The sequence below is a fragment of the Oryza sativa genome, chromosome 9 (assembly GCF_034140825.1).
Source record: "Oryza sativa Japonica Group chromosome 9, ASM3414082v1".
NCBI classification, from domain to species: domain Eukaryota; kingdom Viridiplantae; phylum Streptophyta; class Magnoliopsida; order Poales; family Poaceae; genus Oryza; species Oryza sativa.
In genome coordinates, this window is record NC_089043.1 from 5,808,528 (window position 1) to 5,833,162 (window position 24,635).

The window sequence follows — 24,635 nt, forward strand, 5'->3', positions numbered from 1 at the left end:
ACAAATAGGATCATTAAATGCTAATTAAATCCTTGTGCCGCTAAAACACAATAAAAAAGTCTGAATTACCCCATAAATTATTCTGACGGTACGAATTATCCTCATGAACTATAAAACCAGACATTCTTCACTCTCAACTTTTTATATATGAAAAATTACCCCCCGACTCGCTCTAGAGCGATTTGTTCCTACGTGGTACACACGTGGCAATTCAATCAGCATAAAAAAACTAAAAAACGGTGGGACCCGCATGTCATATCTTCCCCAATGCTCTATTGCCCATGTATGACATGGTGGGCCCTGTCACTTTTAATTTTTTTTCATGTTGACTAGACTACCATGTAGGATCAAAATCGCTCTAGAGCGAGTCAGGGGGGTAATTCGTCCAATATGAAAAGTTGAGGATGAAAATTGTCCGGTTTTATAGTTCATGGGAGTATTTTGTATCGTCGCAATAGTTTAGGGGGTAAATAAGCAGATATAACTAATAAGACCTTTATTTTACATTAAAAAATTATAGTATGGTAAATAAGCATTTAATAATTGAGAAATACTAGTTAATTGGTATGTGGATGGATACATGGTATACATTATAAAATTATAATGATAGATGTATATGTGTAAATAATGTGAAAATAACGTGGAAACGATGATTTTAACATTACTTGCATGTTGAATTCTAAAAATACAACAATATTGTAAATAATATGTCATGCTTGTGATGAGGGATGTTAGGTCTCGATTTTTCAATAGGTATTGATAAACAGTCGAATTGGGCGGAGTCGCGACACAACTCGATCCGGCTTCTGAATGAACACGCTATTGAGCCCCGCAATCGCAGCACCACGTCTCCTCTGGTTATCAACCGTGCCGAAATCCGGTTGACCTCACCAAGAAGGCTAATCCCTACATGCGAATCGAAGAACACAAGCAAGAACAAGATAGATTGCAACCAATTTGCATATGAATGATTAAGCACACGAATTTACAAACCGATCTAACGGCGAAACTGTTCTTGACAGATTAATCTAAGCAAAACCCGACTCTAAATGATGACGGTTACTGATTAAGTATGATTAGGGACGTCCTAGGGTTGCCCTAGGGCGCACACCCCCTTGGGCTAAGCCCACGACACAATTACAAGGCCCAAAACCCAAATCAGATTCGGACTGGATAAGATACGTGGCTTGTTTTAGAGATTCCCGGCATCTCGGTAGGAATTTTGACGTGGGACCAAAACCATTAGAGTCCATAAGCTTTCCAACAAGTACTCATGGGCCCCGAAATTCCTTCTAGATCAGCGGCTAGGTCCGTTTGAAGTTGATGCTGTCAGAAGGCCCGAATCTGAATCCAAAACATGTAGAACTTTATCTCTTATCTTCTATGGACCAAAAGTGACATGGTGAGATGGAAGTGGACTAGGAGAAGGTCTTGATTTGGTCCCTAATGAACTTCTTTGATCATCCATGCATTCGTTATGCTCGGTATCTTTTCTTTCGCCCAAGCAAGTATCTCTACAAACGAAAACATACAAAACTTATTGTGTAGCAACGTTTGTTCAAATATATAATAAGTAAATCTAATGTAGAACACATGTACCTTTGGTTGATTAATACATAAGATAGTCATGGTTATATCCGAGCTAGTTGTGTCCTCATCATCTTGCATGAGATTTAAAATACTCTAGAGTATGATGATGATATGCCATAGTGGATGATGATGTGACACAGTTACATGTTGAGCTTTAGGAGTTAGTGTGTACCAACTATATAAAAAGTATAGATGTGTGAACAAAGAGAGTATATGTGTATTTATAGAGATACGTGTATGTACGGGTACTTAAGTCTTGTTAACTAAAAAAAAGTCCAAACACCCCCTATACTTTAGATGAAAGTCTATCTAGCACCCCGAACTTTAAAACTGGACATCTAATCCCTTGGTCTTTGTAAAACCGTTCATATTACCCCCTAAGGTGGTTTTGCATATTTTGGAAGCTTAAACAAACAATTTTGAATAACTAATATAACATATTTGCATATCATCAATTTGTACTTATATAGTTATACTATACTATTATTATGTTGGTACTTGTTTGCAAACAAGTGAGAGCTAACAAGTGATTAAAAAGAAAGATTTAAATGGAGATTTTAATATATATGTCCAATGTATATGTCACGTGATCAAACTCATCCAAGTTATATACTCTCTCCGTTTCAAGTTATAAGACGTTTTGACTTCGGTCAAAGTCAAACTGTTTCAAGTTTGACTAAGATCATAGACAAATATAGTAATATTTATAATACTAAATTAGTTTCATTAAATCAATAATTGAATATATTTTCATAATAAATTTATCTTGGGTTGAAAATGTTACTACTTTTTTCTACAAACTTGGTCAAACTTAAAACAATTAGACTTTGACAAAAATCAAAACGTCTTATAACCTGAAACGGAGAGAGTACAAATTAGATAAAAACCATTATACAAAATCACCTTAAGAGATAATATGAACTGTTTTGTAAAGTTTAGGGAGTTAGATATCTAGTTTTAAAGTTTAAGATGCCTTACAAACTTCTATATGTAGTTTAGAGGGTATTTGGACTTTTTTTTAAGAGAATAATATATTTTTTAATTTGAGCTTAAATTGGACGAGCTCAACGACTTCTGAGTTCTACTACTTCTGACCAATAGGCGCATCGAATCGAGACCATCCGATCCAATCTCATCCACGCACACAACTCAAGTAAACGAGAAACCAAAGATCAAAATAAAAAAAAAATCCCCACGGGCTCTTGTGTTGTGTTGTGTCTCGAGTCGAGGTCTCGCCTGAGTCGCCTCTCCCTCCCGAGTCTCCTCTCCTCTCCTTCTCCTCTCCTCTCTCGTGCTCTCGCAAAACCCTAGCCCACCTCCCCCTCCACCCACATGCACCGCGGCGGCGACCGCTCCACCGACCCCTCCTCCGGCCCCGCGCCCGGTTCTCGCGGCGGCGGGGACGGCCGATTCGGCCGCGGCCCTTCTCGCTGGTCGTCCGGCGGTGGCGGCGGCGGTAGCGGCAGCCCACCCCACCGCTTCTCCCGTGGTGGGGGTGGGGGCGGCGGCGACGGTGGCGGAGGCGGAGGTGGAGGCGGGAGGTTCCACCCGTACCGTGGCCCGTCGGACCACTCCGGCGGCGGAGGCTACAGAAGCGGCGGCGGCGGCGAGTACGGGGAGCCGGGTAGCGGGCCGAGACACCGCTACGGCAGTGGCCGTGGTGACCACTCAGGTTTGTGCCCAGATTATCGCGCCTGGGATACTTTAGGTTTTCCCGAGCTATCTTAGGATTGGGATCTGCTTACACGTGACGAGGTGTTTTGGTCACGATTTGTACCTTAGCTTATGTATGAAAATTATCTTAGTAAATCAACTTTTACTGTGGATGTTGGAAAACCTAAGCAATTAATATTCGCATGTGGGATATCTTGCTGAAATTCGCACTGCACACGAGTGTACAGTTCCATTATATGGCTCTGACGTATGTACTAGATGGCAAAGCCACCACCTAACTTTTTTTGCATGGAGGACGACCTTTGATTGGTTTTAGTCTTGTAGAGAATGTTTTACTTCATAACATGGCCTAATGGTTGCAGGAGGGGCTAGGAAATCGTCTCGTTCTGAAACTTGAGAGTCTGTTTATTCTAGGTTCAGCATTCAGTTATAGCATGTTCAGCTAAACGTTTCTTGTTTTATATACTATTTAGTTCTTTTTTCCAGTTCAAAGCCAACCAGGGCCAATGTAGGGATTGTGATAGTAGTAATGAATACAATGCTCTAGAGCATCTCGATGTACTGTTTTATCTAAGTGGGCTTCACTGGAGAATTATTTAGAGCTTATGTTTTACACCCTTTCATCTGCAAAATATGATTTACATCTAATTTTTCGGTGCAGATCATGATAACAGAAACAACTATGTTAAACTTTTTATTGGGTCAGTTCCAAGGACAGCGACTGAGGATGATGTGAGTGTTACACTTACACCACTTGATGTTGTATCTGCTCTTTCGTCCTTAGTTAACTCTTTATGTTCTGCTTTCAATTTGTATTCTTCTGCCTGACTATAATCTGTTATTTGAGGTTGTTTTATCGTAGCTATCGCTGTATCTGAAACAATCCGTAGGCTTAATGCTTACAAGTTCTACAAGTTGGCTTAGAAGATAATATAAATATAGGCATTCATGTTGGTCAAAAATCATCTAAGAAACTATCTACGTTGAGAGAAAAAGCTCACTTAGAAACTAGCTGAAGCTACCTTTTGCCTATTGCTTAGTTTCGGGTTTATCTGATCTCATATCCATTATAAGTAATTCATATGGTTACCCATTTAATTTGTTGTTCACTACTTGATTTTTGGCACTCTTTTGTTGCCTTCTATTTTCTTCTTGAGCTATCCAGTTTGTAAAAGACATTTCTCCTTTCTCCAGGTACGTCCTTTATTTGAGGAGCATGGAGATGTTGTTGAAGTTGCTTTGATCAAGGATAGGAAGACTGGTGAACAGCAAGGTACGGCAAAACTTTTTTCCTTAATATTATTACAAGTTCTGTATCTCTTTCTTTTCAGGTCCTGAGAGTTACTAGGAGCAACGAGGTTGCATCTTCTCTCAGTTAGATTTGGCAGTTGTTGACTTCATTTTACCGCGCTTCCATTCTGTTTCTCTCCTGTTGGTTCAGTAGAGGAAGAGAATGGAAGCAATTAACTGTTGTCTGATTACTGTAATCTAACTGGATATTCTGATCTGCTGCTAGACAAAGTAGCAGATTCAGTACCAGCAACTTTGTTCAGTCACATCAATCTGTTGAAAACTTTTGCATCCATTTCTTTTGAATGTGCTGCAAAAGAACAGGGAACATTTTGATGAATTCAGACCAAACTATTTCATCATTTTCTGTTCCATGGATCCAGATTTTGTTATTCTAGCATCGTGAATTTCTCTGTATGGAATCCCGTTGGTATGAGTGATGAACCCTTTGATTTGTGAGTGGGTTTCTGGTTGGATGGTGCACTGTAGTGTTGTCCTGACTAATCTAAACTGGTGCTATACTTTTTGTTGTTTAGTGTTCAGAAATCATGGGTGCTTGTTGTGAGCAGTACTAATCTAGAGTTGTGGTTGGATGGACAGTAATGCTATTTGTTCAGTTCAGCTATACATTATTACCATGAGTGGCGCGGCCTTCCTGGTTATTCTGAAATAATAATGATATCCTGTGAGTTCTGGTTGTTTGATTGTGATATGCTGACTATGCAATTTATGGATGCTTGGGCATGACAACTTTTTATTCTGTATGCATTTAGTGGGAATTGTATGTTTGCAGACAGAGTGTCATTACTGGGTGTGATGGTCATCACGATGGTACTTGCCATTTGTATGAAATATATCTATTAAAGTGCAATCTCCAACAGCTTTTGCTGTTGTATGTGATCAGCTTGCTCTGTTTGAGTTGACCTGTATTTGAGAATGAATGGCACTGCTGGTATCACTTCCAGTACCAGATAATTATGGCTTTGCTTTTGATGATTCAGCCATTCTGGTTCTTTAGCCTGGGACTGTGGCACCAAAAAATTGAGTCGATCTTTTGTAGAACTTACCTTTATATGATGGTGATGATGATACATTAAGCAATGCGTACTGCACCATGTGTTTATAGTAGTCCTCACCTTTGTGATTTTATGTATTTCATTTGTGGTAACTTTCACTCCGATTTTTTTACTCAGATTCATGATCCATGCATTTCTGTTATTATGGCGTACTAAAGATTTGAGTTCAGAATACCCAAAATCAGATTATGTGGCATGGAATTGATGGTAGTGCTGGGAAAAGCCCTTGCACTTGAACTGTGGTGCTGGTATTTTATTTTTTGTGGAAATGATTGGATGAGCATTTGTTTTTACCATCAGTTGAAGTTGAACTCTGATTCTAGACCCGTTTATACTTTATAATATGCTATCTGGGTTATGACCACACTCCAGCCATTGGAGTCAGGAGGCTGCGCAAGGCATCGTACCCTGAGATGTGCTGTTGTGATTATATTTTGTTTATTGCGCACGACTTGGTTGCCATCTTTAATGTGTGCCTCCCATCAGTTATGAGTACAGGAGTTATGCTCATTATTATTGTTGAGAGAGGATGGTACTATGATGTTCAACATGTAGCACTTATTCTTGGTCAAGCTGTGACTGGCTTGTATTGATATTGAATGGAACTATTAGGTAGTTGGTACATTATGCCACGTGTGCTAATCAGAATCTGAGTGCATCGACATTGTTGAATCTAGGTCTGGCTCATATTATCAGATTGCAAATGTGGTCTCCCTTTTGTGAACCCTTTGAAGATTTTTTGTTATCCTGTCTATTTAATGGGTACATGAGCTTTCTTCCTACTGTTACCACAATTTTCTGCAATTGCTGTGCACCACATGATCCATTACTGTGAACTGCTGTCTGTATGCCATCTTCTGGAGTGATGGATGTAGTATAGTGCTGTATGTGAAGTTGTGAACCAGGCACACCCTGTTTCTTTTATTACGAGCAAAACACTTTATGTTTGTTCTAGTATGATGGTAACATAAGTTGTATGATGCAAGCTGTTACTGAAATTTTAATGGAATATGCAGTCAGTTGGAGCATCGCGAAAGAACTTAATGTTTCATACATTAGCCGTAAATTCTTCTTGCATGAATGTTGCTGGCAGTTGCACAGTGTAGTCTAAATATTTTGACATGCCATATTACCAAATAGTTATATTATTTAATCTTATTACTTTTTAATAAGGCTTTTATGCTTGTCTCGTTGAATGGATTTCGCTTCTTGATGGTGGGAGTAGTATTGTTCATCTTCAATGTCAAAGATTGGAATGTGGAGTCGAATTTCACGACCTGTTTCAAAATAATGCGCCACCTTTCTATCCTGCTTTGGCTAACTCTGCTATGTTTCTCTCATATACATGATCATTGTGAAACATACAGAAAATTGCAACGGCTTGTGATCAAATCGATATGCTCATATTTGCAGGTTGTTGTTTTGTTAAATATGCTACTTCTGAAGAGGCTGAGCGAGCCATCAGAGCTCTTCACAACCAGTACACTTTACCTGGGGTAACTAATCTCTTTGTTGTGTACTCATTTATAGTCAGTCTTTTGTCTGTAAGACTCTTGAATTATTGACTGTGTGTATCTTTTCTGTCAGGCAATGGGCCCTATTCAAGTCAGATATGCTGATGGTGAAAGGGAACGCCATGGTAACTAATAGTATTTTTGTTATCAGTGGGCTATTGGTACTTTAGAACAATGCTGGGATTTGAGTCAATTGTATAGCATAGCTCCACCCCATAACTTCTATGGTTGATAATCGTACTGTTCCCTTTTTAGGCTAAACAAAAATATTAGTGGAGTGAAATATGTTTGACTTGTTAATAGAAATTTACTTTCTTCACTTATATTTTCTTTATTGTACTTATTGGGTGGTTTCATCACTTTTCATCTATTTGTTAGGGGCTATTGAGCACAAGCTGTTTGTCGCATCACTCAATAAGCAAGCTACTGCGAAGGAGATTGAAGAGGTAAGGGTCTGTTGTTCAAAAGAAGGTTATGTAGATTTAGAACTCATCTATCCAAGACCAATGTGAAATTTTGCATTGCTTTTTGATGCTTTATTTATGAACTCATCATTTTAAGTTAAGAAGCATATATCAAGTACATATTAAATCAAATTTGTGTCTGGTTTATTTTGTAGATTTTTGCGCCGTATGGTCATGTGGAAGATGTCTACATTATGAAAGATGGCATGAGGCAGAGCCGAGGTCTGTCATATTAACTTGATTGATTTGCAGTTTATTTTTTTTCCCTTACAAACCATTGTTGTAACATATGCAAAATCAAGGTTGTGGCTTTGTCAAATTCTCATCACGAGAACCGGCGCTGGCAGCCATGAGTGCTCTGAGTGGGAATTATGTAATGAGGGTAAGTTTCTGTTAGCTGAGTTCTTATTGACTTTCTGAAAATTTATAATATATCCATTATGTTGTGTTAGGGGTGCGAGCAACCATTAATAATTCGGTTCGCTGATCCTAAGAGACCTAGACCTGGAGAATCAAGGTGGCTACACTTTCACCCTATGTTTTCTTTGCTGATACCTCCATGCTAATCTAGGTTCAGCACATGTTTTATATTTTATACCTAGATAAATACAATTGCTCCCGTTTCCCAGTAAATACTGATGTCTGAATTGTCTTTTGTTAGGGGTGGTCCTGCATTTGGAGGTCCTGGTTTCAGTCCACGATCTGATGCAGCTCTTGTTATCAGGTTTGGTTACCCCTTCATTGAACAGCTACTTTTTAAAGATTGGAGAATAATGTTAAATTGCAAGTGAAAATAGTTGCAAATAGTTTGCCCCCGTCCCTTCAGCCTGTTCACTGATTTTTGAGGCTTGCATTTTGCAAGTAACAATTTATAGTCCTACAAAGGCTAGTAAATGAAAACGTCCATATAAACTTTGATCAGTAGTCCATCCAACAAACCGAACAATAAAACAGGTATTTTGACACCCCATTCCAAAATTAGTCCAATTTATCCATCCCTTCAGTATGTTTTCTAATTAAACAGTGCGGGCATTATACCCTTGTTTCATATTTTTCCTTTTGATGACTGTCTTTGTAGTACTATATTAAACTGATTTCTTGCTTGAGAATAGTTAGAACTTGAACTGAGTCTACTTTTTCTATCCAGGCCGACCGCCAACCTTGATGAACCAAGGGGTCGGCATATGCCTCCTGACTCTTGGCATCCATCAAGCCCAAGGTCAGCACCTCATCAGTTTAATAACTTTGGATCTGACAATCCTATGGCTCCGAAAGGGAGTACTGTTACATCAACAACAGATACGGTATGTGGTTCAAATCAATCTTTTTATGACAGTTCAATTCTGTTTGCTTCCATTTGCTTACCTTTGATACTGCAATATCATAGGCCACTTTTCGACCTCAGATGTTCAGCGGAAATGGCTCTTTGTCAAGCCAAACAGCTGTGCCAAGTTCGTCACATATGGTAAACTGGGATATTCGACTTTTTCTGTTCATCAATAGCTTTAGATGGAAAATATCGGTTAAACATCATGATACCTTTTACTTTGTAGGGCATGAACCCTCCTCCCATGGCACAAGGCCATCATCTGGGAGGCCAGCAGATCCCACCTTTGCAAAAGCTACCAGGGTTGCCTCAGAATTTCCCTGTTCAATTGCAGAATAATCAGCTGGGACAACCCTTGCAGGGTCCTGCTCAACAGATTGGTCAGCTTCAAGTTCCACAATCTATGGGTCCTGGTTCTTTTGGCCAGAATAGGTTATCTGGTCAGCTTCCTGTGTCACAGCCGTTGATGCAACAAAATGCTTCCGTCAGCGCTGTGCAGGTGCCTTCAGCCGTGTCCAATTCCATGCAAGCTATTCCCGGGCAACAGCATCTTCCCTCAAATGTTGCACCACAAATGCTTCAGCAGCCAGTGCAGCAGATGCCATCGCAAGCACCACAATTGCTACTCCAACAGCAAGCTGCTTTGCAATCCAGTTATCAATCTTCACAGCAGGCAATTTATCAGCTTCAACAACAGCTGCAACTAATGCAGCAGCAGCAGCAATCGAATCTAAACCATCAACAACCCACACAGGTCGCTGAGCAACATGTATTTTCTATGCATACACCAATGTGTACGCGGTTTGTGTTTAGTTGTATAATGTGGTTTACGGCTGACATTTTTTTTAACCGTTTCTGTTTCCACTACAGGGTCAGCCAGTGCAATCTAGTAACCCTGGTGCCCCAAATGCCATTATTCCATCAAACATTAATACAATTCCCCAGCAGGCTACTTCACCTGCAGTTCCTTTAACCTGCAATTGGACTGAACATACGTCTCCTGAAGGTTTTAAATACTACTACAATAGCATAACTCGAGAGAGTAAGGTGAAGAATTGAAACTCATCACCAATCATTTTAAAGATCGCAACATTTGTGGGTCTCACTCTTAGAGTTATTGTTTTACAGTGGGATAAGCCTGAAGAGTATGTGCTGTATGAGCAACAGCAACAGCAGCAGCAACAGCAGAAACTACTTTTGCTTCAACAGCACCAACAAAAACTTGCCATGCAGCAACTTCAGTCACCACCTCAGGCTCAGACACATCCAGCAATGCAACCTGTCCAACAAATTCCTCAGGCACAACAAGGACAGCAACAAATGCAGATGAAACAGCAGGTGCACATGCTGTTCCCTGAGCTATAATTCTAATATGCACATTACTATTTGATTCCAGCTTCGCATGATCTATATTCTGCTTCTATCTTTTTCCTTCTTTCCTGTTGCCAGCTCATTAAAGAGATCCCTTTTCTGTTTCTTGAGTCTTGTCAAACCAAGAAAACTATTCTAATGAATGTTTCTACCTAGCACTGTGTTTCAGTACATGTGCTTCTTCTATGTATTCAAACCTTTTATTTTTTCATTCTCAACTTTGATTTGATTACTTTGTCTATCAGCACTTTTGACACGTCAGGTTGTATCCGCTTCAAGAGACAAAAACTTCTTTGTTGAATATATGATCTTGAAACACTGTATAATAGCGATAAAATTTGAATGAACTTTACTGTTGAGATTTTAACTTTCCTGTCTCTTAAATCTACATTTGAAGTTGTAAGTTGTGTAAGATTTGAACATTTTACATCTCAAACATTTTATATAGGAATTGAATTATACTCAGCTACAGACTCCTGGTGCTATTGATCCCAGTAGGATACAACAGGTACTATTTAACATTACTTTTTGTTCTCAATATGTTGATCTTAGATTCTTCATTGATTAATTTCAATTAACAGAATTAATCTCGGTAACATTTAGGGCATCCAATCTGCACAAGAACGTGCTTGGAAAAGTTGAGACTGAAGGTGAGAAAAATACCTACCTACCCTCAGTATGGCATTCTTTGTGAACTATATGAAAGTAAACACCAGTGACCATTTCATGTTGTGTGGAATGCAGTGCAAGAAAAATGATTTTTTTTTTGGGTTGTAAAACAACAGTGGTTTTTTGAAACTGTATGCTTTAAACTGTAATGAGAAACTGCTGTCATGTTTAAAAGGGTGACCTGAATCAAATCTTTACATGCGATGCTGAGATACAGATAGTTTTATTTGACGAGAAGTAGAGAACTTGAGGGATTTTAGTTCCTTTGATCCATTTTCTAGCAGATTTTTTTTTCTTAAAAAGCAATGAGATAAATGCTGTTGTGTTATCGGACGGACCAGCGTGTACTGACACATGATTAACTTGTTACTCTTTTTTTTCAGGTGAATGATAAATTGGTAAGCTGTTACTCGGAAATGAGCTCCACTCAACCTGCTGCCTCCATCAAATGCCTTGACGGTGCCTGATGCCTGAGTGGTGGCCAAGCGGCCATGCCGATCGTTGTAACTCTGGATATAGCTTAGATTGATGTCTAAAAAGTTGTAGCTCCAATCCGTGTAAAATGTTTGCAGTCTAGGCCTTGTACCGCTGTAACATTTCTGCTGATTAGAATGTTCGCTTTCCTTGCATAGGCAACTGCCAGAGGTTCGTCGCTAGTATGATTTTGGGCATTTCATGACATGTCCCCAGCAATCATCATTTAGATTGTTTCCTCCTTTGAAAGCTGTTTGCTCTCAAGACATGCTAGATAAGAATAGATTTGGCCGCGGCGGGAATCAGCATGTTTGTCCGCTCCCAACTACAATGGCCGACCGACGTGGGCCATTTCTCACATCGATTAGAACATGGTTATCTTTGGAGTACATCTTATTAAGCCCGTTACATTGGACAATGATGTGACGTCGCAGTTCCAAGATTTTTGATAGACTAAACTGGAGACGTATGTGCAACGTTTTAAGATACGAATTGAGATATAAACAAAAATTCACGGATATAAACAAAAAGAGGGAGAACACTTTTTTTTTGGAACAATGCAGGAGAAAAGTACAGGATTTATAAAAGCCACAATGATACATATCTGGGCCCGTGTAGCTAAGCTGTACCTTTTTTAAATCAAGACCACCTAGAGCAGCAGGAAGTTACACCTACCAGGTAGGAATGCATAAGAAGAGTTGAAATAACACATCTTGAAATTTCTTCTCAAACGTGTCCGACGCGACAAGCCATTAATTAACTAACATTGGTGTGATTATGCATTGCAAACTTCATTAGTCAAACTTTCAAAAGAATGAAAATTTTATGCGTTCTGTTGTGTCGTGTAACACCAGATTTTATGCCCAAAATTGCCAGGCATGATGTACGGAAAGCAACACTGGCGATTAAACTATCTACCATGAAAGAGACCAACAAGGGCCCCGGGTTAAACAGTTTGCTTGATCAATAATGATGTCCCAATAATAGAAGATGGAAAGCTGATGCATTTCGAAGCCTTCCTCCATACAAAAGTACAACCACTTGTTTTGAGTGGCACGTGGTTCTCTCATCTGTGGACAGAGAGGCAATTTTGGAGTGATCATTATGCAAGTAAATCATTTTAGATGGGTGATTACACCAGTGATAATATTAATCTTGAAGAAAAGGCCACGTATGTTTGGTTGGTTCATGCGGAACACGTATCTAGCTTAGATTGGTGCTAAATCTATACTTTGTATAAAATTACAAAGCTTAACATACAACCATCCCACATCATCACCCACTGGTAATAATTACATATTTAACTTCATGCAAGTATAAAACATCATCTATAATTTATTTAATTCTATAAATCAACATGCAAACATATCCAATCATCACCCCTCGTATCATTTACACAATATTTTAACAAATATATCTATTATTTTTATAATATTTAACATATACTTATCAATATGTTTCACATTAAAATACAAGTATCATTTGTTTGTTTCATGATAAGTACTGATAAACCCTAATGTTTCAATTTTTTTCCTTTTTTACTTCTAGCTTGATTGTCAAAAAAATATATTCAGAATTGCTTAGTGATTCCCGCAGTAAAACGTGGAGAATCACCTAGTTAATAGTAATCCTACAACCTTCCAAAAAGATCAAGAACATTTTTAGTAATATTCTCTTAAGGTCTTGTTCGGTTAATCTCTCCCACAAGATGATTGAAAGAGATTTGAAAGAGATCTATTCTACATTCTACTGTGGTATAGAGTTATTTCCCCTTAATCCCCTCTCTTGGGATCAAACAAACAAGGTCTAAGAGAGAGAACCTAAAGATTTGTGAAAACACGATAGAAATTCAAGAGAGAATTCGAAAATATGAAGAATAAACATGTGGGGGAATATTGGTCATTTGCAGGGGTAAAATGTTAAACGAAGCAAAAAGAGAAAAAAAGTGAATTTTCCTTGGTTTGTGGCATTGAAGCGTAGCCAAGATAGCTTGTGGCAAGCAATGACATTCCCTTATGCAATAAAAAAAACATTTTCTTTTGTTTTGGGAACATATTCTATGCACAAAACTTCCCGTGTACACTCCGTGCGCACCAACTAGCAAATGTCATAGAAAATTCTAGAAAAAATTGGACACAGACTTCCAATAGTATTACACCTACGTGTGAAATCTTATCTTCAAATTTATTATATTTTAGCCTAAAAAAACAAAATTCTAATAGATTTTTACCCTTAAAACTGTTAGTTTTTTTTCACTTTTTTTGTTGCGGCTAAAATATAATGAATTTGAATATGAGACCTTACAGAAATGTATAATACTATTAGGAGTAAATGTCTATTTTTCTGTAGAATTTTCATGACATTTGCTAATTGGTATGCACAGGAACTTGTGTGCATAGAATATGTTTCCTTTCGTTCTTGTGACAACTCTAATACTGTACACTCCATGAATTTCTGTAGGAAGAACAAGGCACAAACAAAGCCATCAAGAATCTCATGTTGGTGTGGTGTGGATTATCTTCTCTATTTTGGTGTGGTACCTTTTGATTTTATCATATAGGTTCTGGCTTACCCATCGGTTCATCTTACATTGTATTTTCTTTATCTGGTCAACCCATGTTTTAAATCCCACTTGCTAGTCTCCTATATATGATACTAATGATAGGGCCAATGGAGATGTGATGGGGCGAGGAGATGGACCAAAGGTTATTGCGGGCAGCGGTGAGGTGGAGACAGTGGACTTGATCACTTGAGGACTCCCTCGGTGGTCAGCATGAAACGTGGAGCGTAGGGGTGAGCGATGGGCGTGGGATGCCTCGTAGGAAATGATGGTATGGTTCTGATCCGTGGCGCATGTGCACCCATGGGTGCCGTAGGAAGAGGATCCTCTGACTTACTTCCCTCTGACTTTGAGTCACTGACATGTGGGGTCCACTGGGTAAAGGGCCCACACGTCAGTGACACAAGTTAGAGGGAGGTAAGTTATATGATCTCAATTCAGGTGCTGTAGAACATCCTGCTCTAATTGTCTCAGATGGAGGCAAGAAAGTTGAGTTGGTTGTTGTCTTCCTCGCCACAGCGCGCACCCAGTTCGGGAGCGCATGTATGCCTCACCGTGCCATATGGAATCAATTGATGATTGGTCACCAAACATGAGGAGAGGTGGAGGAAGAAAACGAATAGGGAGGATGGCATGTAGGCCTAGCATGTTTTTTATTTTGAACTTATAATTTTGTTGAATTGCCAGCTATATAAGACAAAATCGTTGTGCACCACTAAGGGAGGTTGTTTGACTCGGTTTTGACATATGAGGGAACATCTGTATGGTTATCGGGTTGAGGGAGAAAAATGGGACTCGTGCTACAGTAGAGAGAGGCAACATATACTTTTTTTTTTGCCTTTTTTTTTCATTGTTGTAACAACCCATGGGTCATACATGGCATATTTACAATTTGGTGTTTAGTTCATACACGACATGGGTAAATAAACCCCGAGTACAAGTGTGTGGTAGACTTGCAATTCTGTTGTTGGTCCTAAACCTCTGAGTTTACACAATACACAATACTATATGATTGCAAGTGAAGGTAACTTAATTGGTTATGTTTCTTATAGTGTACTAGCACACCCTCTGTGGTTTGATACGGGTGCAAGTATTTACTGCTAATTATTATGTGATTTGATACGGGTGCAAGTATTTACTGCTAATTATTATTTAAGTGGTAGGCGATGTACCAATCAACAACGTCACAATGAGGCATCCGTGATAACTTCATCAATCTCAAAATATATCAGTCACTAAAGGTGCTCAATCTCCAGATATAGTAGCTTAGTCTTCCGGAGATGCTCATAAGTCTAAGGTGAGTGCGCACGCATTGTGATCATCTGTGTTTGTAAAAAAAGTATACTATATGATTGTTTTAGGATTATCTTATGTAACTAAAAGAGATAGTTAAGTATTTGTCAAATGTGATATTTAACAAGTTACCACCCCTATATGACTATGACATATGGGTCTAGCCACCCTATGTGTCTACTCTCTCCGTCTTATAAAAAATAAATCTAATGTGGGATTTGAGACATCCTAATAATACAAATCTGAATAAATTTCAGAGTGGTAAATATTTAAATACTCTAAATTTAAAAACTACTATCTCCGTACCAAAATATAAGAGATTTTGACAATAGAAAAACATAAACAAAAATAATTTATATCTCGGAACGTGGATATTTTATTTCTTATTAAGAAATTTAAAATGTTTTTAATTTTCAATGAGTAGTAAGTTTAATTTTCAATGAGTAGTAAGTAATCCCTCCGTTTCATATTATAAGACACTTGACTTTTTTTATACTCAAAGTTCTTTAAATTTGATTAAATTTATAGAAAAAAATAGCAACATTTATAATACCAATTAGTTTCATTAAATTTAGCATTGAATATATTTGATAATATATTTGTTTCATATTGAAAATATTAGTGTATTTTTCTACAAATTTAGTTGAATCTAAAGGAATTTGACTAAGGAAAAAAAAAGTCAAAACAACGAAGGGAGTACTTGTGAGGTCTTTTTCTACAGTAGGAAAATCAGCAGCGCACGCAACTAGACAGCCGCAGCCGGCCCCACGTTGCAGTCAGTGTGCACGCAGACGCAGTGACGCCGGCTGCCAGGGAGTCTCCAACTTGACCATCCATCCACAGTCCCTCTCTCCAATCCAAGCTGACTCGACTAAAATGGCTTGATATTTCTCTCTCTTCTTCCCCTCCTCCAACTACTAGCACTATGCTCCTCCTCCTCAATTCTTCCCTTCCCTTTGCTACCCTATCCTACCCTTCGATCTGATTCATTCGCCGCCGCCGAATCCCGGCCGCCGGCGGTAGCTGCTCCGACTTTTCTTCCTTCTCTCGACTCCACTGGGTCTGGATATAGATAAGAGTCTTCCTTGTTTCTTTGCTGTGACCAGTTAAATCCAAGTCTTCATCTTCCCCCTCGATTCCCTTTTCTGCTTCTCGGGGTTTGGTGGTGTTCTAGCAGGCAGTTCGTTCCCCACAAAATTCTAAGCTCACCCTTGCTTTCTTCTCCCCCTTGTTCTTGACTAGGATTTTCTTTTCATTTCCGTAAGGAAAAGGAGATCACGAGTTAGCAATCTTGTGCTCGCGTTAATTTCATTCGATTTGTGGATTCCGAAGATGATATCTCTGTGAATTCGAAAGGGTCAAGAAGATTGTTTATCAGTATCGATGGCATCTTTTCCTCTTTTCCCTGCTCTCCTCCTCCTTCTGTGCTCTTCCTCCCTGGCTTTGGACTCCGTCTCCGAGCCAACCCTCTCATGGACCTGCGGAGACGACCAAGTTGCCATCTTGGACACATCCGATGGCGGCCGCAACCTGTCCGTCAATGGGGAATTGGTTCAGGATCGTGTTCTTGGCTGCCAGAAGCTCCGGTCGTACTACGTGAGCCGCTGCCTCCGCTGCGGCCAGCAGTCAGAGGCATGGAGGGGCGCCTGGAAGCACTACTGCCGTGAAGGGAGTGAATCAAGCAACGGTGAGTTTCATCCTGTTGATTAGCTTTTGGTAACGAGCTTCAATTGTGCTAAGAATAATGCCCGGGTTTTGAATTTGTGTACTTTCTTGGTATCATGTTGTATTGTATAGAATTAAAGTTGAGAGAGCCAATATAGATCTGCTCATGGTAAATTATTGATATGATGTTGTGAGAGAGCACCTTTATTTGTGTACTTTCTTGGTATGATGTTGTACACACAAAGATTTTCTTTCCTTCTAAATTGTGTGTACTCATGGTTTCATGGGAATTATTGTAACTGCAGCACAAAATATACCAAGGAAGCTTTTAAGGCAGCCCTCAATGAATGATGCAAAAATTGAAGATGACCCATGTAAAAACATGGGAATTCATGGACATAATCAGGATGATAATGATTCTTTGGAAGGGCAGGATCATCTACTAGCTGTGCCAGGTGTGATTCTCCTATGCTGTGGTCTGATGATACCGTGCTTTCATGCTGAGAAAAAGGAAGTCAGCAGGCATAACACTACATCCATTCAGCGCAATGCAGGTGAGTCCACACATCATGAGTACCTTGCACTATATTACTGCTGAAAAAAAAAACCATTTGGTTGTCACCCACTCATGCTGATGGTGGACTAGAAATTAAATACACACAATTATTGATTTTTCATATCATGACAGTTGAAGTAAAAAGTGTGTTGAAGACTTACTGATGTCGTAAATGACAAGTAATAAGAGGGAGTATATAGTATTTCTGTTCTTCAAACTGTTTCACGGCAAGAGTCAGATGAATAGCTATTTTGTAAGGATTAAAATCCACATGTATTCTGTGCAATTTGTTGTCATAGGGAACTGGTTGTCTAAAGCTTTCTCTCATCATGAGTTAAATACATGCTCAAATGCTCCCTGTTCTAGTATGTTGAGTATGTCAGTTCAATCTTGTGCTATCCTAACCATCTTCTGCATGGTATAGTTTGTGATGGCACATTGGGACCTTTAGAGCTAACTCTGATGGATTACTAGTATGTGTTTACAAATTTCTTACCTACCATTTACTTACCAAACTAGCAACTCCCGGCTAGTATGTGGATTTACAGAGAACCATAGTGGATCATCTCTACCAATTCCTAACTTGGTCTGTGCTACTTAGGAAGGAGTGGCATCTAGTGCAGAAAAAGAACTTATATAATAGTCCGTAACTAATAGAACAAAATCTGTTTGTTTGATTAACTGTCATCCTGTAATTTTTAACTCATGTGCTGCTATTCCTTCCAGCCTCATTTGTGTCGTTAGCTCTATACACACAGCAGAATGAAATAATTGCTACCTAAGTTTTAGGTGTGCCCATCTCTCTGACACCCCTACTAGTTAGCAATTAATAGGGTTATTGAGAACTCAATGTTTCCTAGAAGAACCAAGAAAAAGTATTTGTAATAAAACTTCTTTGCAAAGCCATTTATATTTTGCACATTATGTATTTTAATATATGTTGCAGAATATCTCAATTCTGGTATGCAGCTCTGACTGTTAAGCTGTTTGCAAGATTAATGTTCTCCTACCGTACTAGCACCATTTTGATTCAGTGTCAAACTCAAAAGCATTGTTGGGATCTTGTCCTTAACAACCAAACTTCTTTTTTCCAGTCGAATCGATTGCATCCTTGGATGTAAGCACGTCATCTGAGAAGGTTCCACCAACTCCACACCGAATACCCCCAAGTCCATCTAGATTCGCACAATCTCCACAAATTGCTCGAGTTGGATCTGTGAACTTAACTGTGCAGCAGATTCTGAGGGCTACTCAGAATTTCTCACCTTCATTTAAGTTAGGTGAAGGAGGATTTGGGACAGTCTACAGAGCTGTATTGCCAGATGGCCAGGTGGTTGCAGTAAAGAGAGCCAAAAAGGTAATTCCATCAGCTCACTCAATCTGTGATTTTACCTTCTTTTTTTTTTTTTTACCTCTAATCAATTTGTTGATTCATCATCAATCATGTTGATTGTAATGTATTATCCCAGTTTGATTTAGATTATGAATGGATTATTGCGCAGATTATCTACTCGATTATAGTGATAAATTAAATATTTTAAGAAATAAATTTAACAAATGGTTTGAAATAAGTGGTCTAGGCAATGCGGTAGAAGAATTTTAAAGAAACTGTGTTTTCCGAAGCGTGGAGCAAATGATCTGGTGAATAAGCTGAAAAGAACAGGGCCAATGCGTAAAGTACACTAGCGGCCCTCTTACAGTGTCAGTCATGCCACTAAACTTTTAAATTGCAGATTTAGGTTCTTAAACTTGTTTATCATAACTCTCTAGAGAGCGATGTGATATGCCAACTTAGAGCCGACATGGTGTGTGGGAACACATAAGCTATGTGTGAGCTTGGTATAGATGGGATATATGCATATATTCCCTTCTACACTGCTCATGTCATCTTGTATGTCACGTCAGCTCCAAGTTAGCATGCCACATAGGCTCTTGAAGAGGGTATGGGCACATTTGGACTCATGATGGTACGTTAAACAACTATAAAGGCCTAAATCTGCAATTTGAAAGTGTAGGGACCTGGATGACACTATTCGGCAAGTTTAAGGACCACTGGTACACGTTGCTCCTTTTATATCACTATGTTGGGGTTAATTAGAATATCTATGGGTGAATACACTGCTCTTAGGATTTGGATTAAGTTACTCCCTCAGGTAAAAAATGATGTTTGATTTTTTTTTTCGTGGTCCTCAAGGTGCCTTACCCATAATTTTATATGAGAATAAATTTATATAATATTGTAAGTGTTTACACCCAAATTTGGCACCTAGGTTCAAATTAAGGAATTATTGCCAAGATTTGGAAAAATTGCCGGTTTCCTCCACAGGGCCGGTCAGACCGCCGTATGTTGGCCGGTCAGACCGTTGCTTGAGGGCCGGTCTGACCGGCGGTGCGTGCCGCCGGTCAGACCGGCTGAGTCCGAGCCCGAGTCTGTTTTTCGTCGGGTCTCGGGTTTCCTTGCTCGGGAAGGCATGTTTCGGGTTTCCATTGGTTTCTACCCCGAGTTGGACGTGGAGGACTTGTAGGAGGCAAGACCAACCCCTATCTAAGGGACAAGGCCGGTTTGATCGAGATATTTCTCTTCCTCAAACACAATCGAATCGTTCTTTTATCTTTACTTTAGCCATGTTTTCTACTTTACTCTAGTTTTAGTTCATCTTTGTCGATTTGCGCCGTAAATCGTCTGCCGTCGCTCGAGAGTGCAATTACCCCTTTGTAGGTTTGTCCCGTAAACCTTCCGTTTGCCCACGAGACGGGCAGTTATCCTCATATCGATCTAAATCAGCTTAGAGGCTGATTTTGATCTCTAAATCGGCTCCGCTGGCCGGTTTAGCTTTTTTTTCTACAAAACCCATCTTGATTTGTCTTTTGGCTAGATTGGGGTGGTTGGCGATTCCATATCACCGCAAGGCGTTTAGGTGTCCCGATCGTGATTGTCTTCTTGTCAAAAAAAAGTTGCCAACAATAAGTTTATGATGTTATGAAATTACATTTCAGGATAAATCTACGTACCATTTTTATGTTTTCAAACTTAGTACTTTATTAGAAGTCGCTGATAGTCAGATCCTATCCAAAACATCAAGTATTTATGACCAGACGAAGTATTTGGTTTACTGCCTGCTAATGGGTTTGACTATTTTTTGTGCACAGGATCAATTCGCAGGTCCCAGAGATGAGTTTAGCAATGAAGTAGAATTGCTTGCTAAGATTGACCACCGGAATTTGGTGAGGTTGCTGGGATTTACTGATAAGGGACATGAACGTATCATTATCACTGAGTATGTTCCAAATGGCACTCTGAGGGAGCATCTTGATGGTACATTGCACTTTCTGATTTATTCTCTTCATTGCCATTTGTGTGTTTCCAAATTTCCATATTAATAAATATTTCTGCATTCTGCAGGCCAATATGGAAGAACCCTGGATTTTAATCAGCGTCTCGAAATCGCAATTGATGTTGCACATGCACTGACTTATCTTCATCTATATGCTGGTAAGCCATCTCTGTTTTTCCTTGGATCAATATTGATGTGATGCGCTCATCTATACCTTCTATAGAGATGTGCCTGCCAGCACAACTCTAATGCCCATCGGACTACTAAATCACCAGCACCATTAAGTTCCTTGTGTAGTGAGCATTCCTTTTTGGCCATCTCGAGTTCTCTCCACAGTGCGGGTCGATCATCATGCCCTGTGTAGCAAAGAAGATGACCTATTCTCTCTCCCTTTATTTATTTCTATCACATGCAATCTGAATATGCAAGGAAATTTATTTTTATGAATTTTGCGAAGTCCATACACATTTTCTACCACATCAGATGCCGAAGTGGCAAACCACCTTGAAGACCCCTCTAAAGGAGTTATTTAAATGTTTTTGCATAGATCAGAAGTTTCCTGGGATGGTTTATAGTTTAGAGGATCTATTAGACTTTTTCCTTGTTAATTTGGTTGCATAATTTCTATTTTGAAATAACACTAGTGCCAATTTTCTATATTTGTATTTGAGTAAATTTCAGAAAGCTACAACTATTTTGTCAAAACTATCAGTATGGTTTAGCTAAGCATTTCAGAGAACTGCAACAATAGCATACGATTTTATCAAAAAGCTGTAACTTTATATCTCTACAATTTTGGCCCCACCTATCATACACATGACGTACACATGCTTTATGCAAATCGGGCCCACATGCCATACACACATAAGGGAGAAAATTTCATATTGATGAAATCATTTGCTATTGCTGCGGTTTTATGAAATTCACACTTTTTATTTTGATGAAGTTTGATTTTAATAATACTGTATTGCTATCTGATAATTTCTCCGATGTGAACAGAGAAGACAATAATTCATCGGGATGTGAAGTCATCAAACATCCTGCTGACAGAGAGCTACCGGGCCAAGGTGTCTGACTTTGGATTTGCAAGAAGTGGCCCCAGTGACACAGAAAAGACACACATCTCAACAAAAGTAAAAGGAACCGCTGGCTACCTTGATCCTGAGTATCTGAGAACATACCAGTTGACTCCTAAGAGCGACGTCTTCTCCTTTGGCATACTGCTTGTGGAAATTCTCTCTGCTCGCCGACCGGTAGAACTGAAGCGGGCTGCTGAAGAGAGAATAACTATCAGATGGGTATGTTCAATGGCTTCTTCTTTGATACCAATTCTTTGCAATTAATTCCAGTGATGTTACACTTGTTGCATACTTCTATTACTATGGATGTGATCATATGTTACCATGAACTAAAATGACACTGATTGTTAATACAGCTCTGGCAAAATGTGAGGGTAAAATCATACTCGTTTTTCTGATCTAACCATAACTGTCCTCAGTTTTTTGCACGATAATTTGAAATATAGCGGAACTGAACCTCTAGCTAGAATTTACCTACAACCGTGTTTCAAGTCAAAACTCTACTTTTGTATCTGTCCTGTCCATAAGTAGAGAATGTGGGCACACTTTAACTTGTATTTCTGCAGACATTCAAGAAATTCAATGAAGGGAACAGGAGGGAGATATTGGATCCGTTGTTGGAGGATCCTGTGGACGATGAGGTGCTCGAAAGGCTGCTGAACTTGGCATTCCAGTGTGCCGCTCCGACGCGGGAGGACCGTCCGACCATGAAAGAAGTTGGAGAGCAGCTGTGGGAGATCAGGAAGGAGTATGGAAAGAGTGTCAGGAGGGTGTGAACATTAAAGTTAGCTCTTTAGGCTTTTGATCTTCAGACATGCATATTCTTTGTGCCATTGTATACGCATGTGGTGATATGATGTTTCTGCTGAGTTGCTTCCAAATGTGCTACTTATTGAACAATGTACAGAGAGGGGTAACACCAGCCGCACTTTGTATGTATCTTTCTACTTTTGGAATTACATGACTGGTGTTGCGGGTTTATTTCTCCATGGAGCTACTGTTCTTTTAGTGAGACTAGCAATACTGCATGTACAATTCACGTTTTATTCTATATATGTTGTTTCATAACCGCGTCTAAACTATTGGGCCAAATTAAACTAGGGACTAGCCATATTTTTTTGTCATATTGTTCTAAAAACCAGTCAAATTTTTTATACTGTAAACTACATCTACACCAATATGACACTATAAATTTCAATGGTTACATTGTAATTTTTCTAGTACCCATTGTACAAGAGAATTAGAGTAGAAGAAATTGATTATCTTCTTGAGAGGAGATAACGGAGATAGAAACATACATATACATATATACTACACAGGGAATAAAGCGAGATCAAGTGAAAAAAGGGGGGCTATATCTTAGCAAAACTAAGTCAACTGAAAATTAGAAGACAAACAACATCAATGAATGAACTTTACTGATCTATGAAATTAAATTTTTACAACAATATGTGAACTATAGTCACTCAGATAACATTCAAGAAAACTTATATGGTAACCAAATGAAGCATAATAAAATATATAATCTTGGGATTATACCTTACCTTTTTGACCTTTGGGGAAGAGAAAAAAAAAAGCTCACCACCGTGAGGTACGTGGTGAGGTTGTGCGTGGCGGCCCTCATGACCACCCTCTCCGCATCTTTCCTCCTAGGCTCCCAATAGTTGCCACCAACCATGCCCATGCGATAATAGACCCCACAGCCCCGTGGTGCCATAGTAGGGCTACTACGACTCCGTGAGCTTAGTGGGGTGACCTCCTCAACCTCGAGCGTCGGGCGCTGGAGCAACTCCCTCACGGGCTCCAGCGATTCAGTGAAGCGATGTGTAGCAGTGAGGTTGGTGAAGCGGTCGGCCTGGGCGAAGCGGTTGAGGCCAGTGACCGCAAGCGCCCCGACGAAGACGAGCAGGTGGAACAGGAGCACCACCAGCCAGAACACATCACGGTAGCACCGTCGACCCTACCCCGCACCCTAGTCACCGCAACTCCGCAAGTGGCAATGGGGAAAGAGAGTAGGGTTCGCGCTCTCCCCCTCCAACAACGAGATGGCCCACCACTTGCCCGCCTGAGTCCCGACTATATGCAACTAGTCGTCTCTGTATGTTGAGCCACTGCCCCCTATGTGATTGATCTCTGTCATCTGACTCTACTTGTATGTAAATTATAGGTGTTCTGTATAGAAAATTTTTCCCATAAAAAATCTTTAAGGTTATTCATATGTTAAATGTTTTGTTTTTATTAAGCAGCAACGCCCGGGGTTCTAGCTAATTTGTTCAAATGCTCTGCCTTGATTTTAAGATACCATCCCGAGATGATATGTTCGGAAAAGGTGCTATGAGCTCTTTGATAAAAAAAAAAAGAAAATGAGCACAGAAACAGCTAATCGTTTCACGTGGCGCTGAAAATCTAAACCGAGTAGCTATTTCAACACAAAAGGGCGCTCTTTGTATCGCCGGCAACAGGTTTAAGGCCTGGTTTAGTTTCCAATTTTTTTCCCCAAAAACATCACATCGAATCTTTGAACACATGTATGAAGCATTAAATATAGATTAAAAATAATAATTGTACAGTTAAGGGAGAAATCGCGAGACGAATCTTTTGAGCCTAATTAGTCCATGATTAGCCATAAGTACTACAGTAACTCACATGTGCTAATGACGGATTAATTATGCTCAAAAGATTCGTCTCGCGCGCGGTT

General features: G+C 39.5%; 2 protein-coding genes across 5 annotated transcripts; both read left to right on the forward strand.

Moving 5' to 3' along the window:
• Nucleotides 1-2,642: 2,642 nt before the first annotated feature.
• Nucleotides 2,643-11,749, forward strand: LOC4346429 (flowering time control protein FCA). 4 transcript variants are annotated; one of them, NR_175404.1, is made up of 18 exons: nucleotides 2,643-3,262; nucleotides 3,926-3,996; nucleotides 4,459-4,537; nucleotides 7,044-7,126; nucleotides 7,218-7,269; nucleotides 7,523-7,590; nucleotides 7,764-7,830; nucleotides 7,911-7,990; nucleotides 8,061-8,125; nucleotides 8,270-8,332; nucleotides 8,756-8,912; nucleotides 8,996-9,073; nucleotides 9,162-9,689; nucleotides 9,806-9,982; nucleotides 10,064-10,273; nucleotides 10,755-10,814; nucleotides 10,888-10,956; nucleotides 11,359-11,749. NR_175404.1 is itself a non-coding variant. In NM_001403735.1 (18 exons), exons 1-17 carry the CDS (start codon nucleotides 2,923-2,925, stop codon nucleotides 10,946-10,948), a joined length of 2,217 nt encoding a protein of 738 aa, NP_001390664.1. In that variant the 5' UTR covers nucleotides 2,643-2,922; the 3' UTR covers nucleotides 10,949-10,956; nucleotides 11,359-11,749. The 4 variants fall into 4 exon arrangements, 3 of the variants coding, with proteins under 3 accessions (NP_001390664.1, XP_015612121.1, XP_015612119.1); NM_001403735.1 differs by having other exon boundaries at nucleotides 10,910-10,956; XM_015756635.3 differs by having other exon boundaries at nucleotides 2,785-3,262; nucleotides 9,162-9,704; nucleotides 11,359-11,604.
• Nucleotides 11,750-16,218: 4,469 nt separating this feature from the next.
• Nucleotides 16,219-22,918, forward strand: LOC4346430 (calmodulin-binding receptor-like cytoplasmic kinase 3). The gene is made up of 7 exons (XM_015756815.3): nucleotides 16,219-16,989; nucleotides 17,273-17,521; nucleotides 18,618-18,880; nucleotides 20,674-20,839; nucleotides 20,927-21,016; nucleotides 21,858-22,156; nucleotides 22,504-22,918. Exons 1-7 carry the CDS (start codon nucleotides 16,686-16,688, stop codon nucleotides 22,711-22,713), a joined length of 1,581 nt encoding a protein of 526 aa, XP_015612301.1. The 5' UTR covers nucleotides 16,219-16,685; the 3' UTR covers nucleotides 22,714-22,918.
• Nucleotides 22,919-24,635: the final 1,717 nt, after the last annotated feature.

Coding starts and splice junctions, on each gene's coding strand:
- LOC4346429 (XM_015756633.3), top strand. CDS start 2,923: ATGCACCGCGGCGGCGACCGCTCCACCGACCCCTCCTCCGGCCCCGCG. Junction 7,831..7,910: donor TGGCATGAGGCAGAGCCGAG/GTCTGTCATATT, acceptor TGCAAAATCAAG/GTTGTGGCTTTGTCAAATTC. Junction 9,983..10,063: donor GCATAACTCGAGAGAGTAAG/GTGAAGAATTGA, acceptor ATTGTTTTACAG/TGGGATAAGCCTGAAGAGTA.
- LOC4346430 (XM_015756815.3), top strand. CDS start 16,686: ATGGCATCTTTTCCTCTTTTCCCTGCTCTCCTCCTCCTTCTGTGCTCT. Junction 20,840..20,926: donor TCTGAGGGAGCATCTTGATG/GTACATTGCACT, acceptor TGCATTCTGCAG/GCCAATATGGAAGAACCCTG. Junction 21,017..21,857: donor TTATCTTCATCTATATGCTG/GTAAGCCATCTC, acceptor CGATGTGAACAG/AGAAGACAATAATTCATCGG.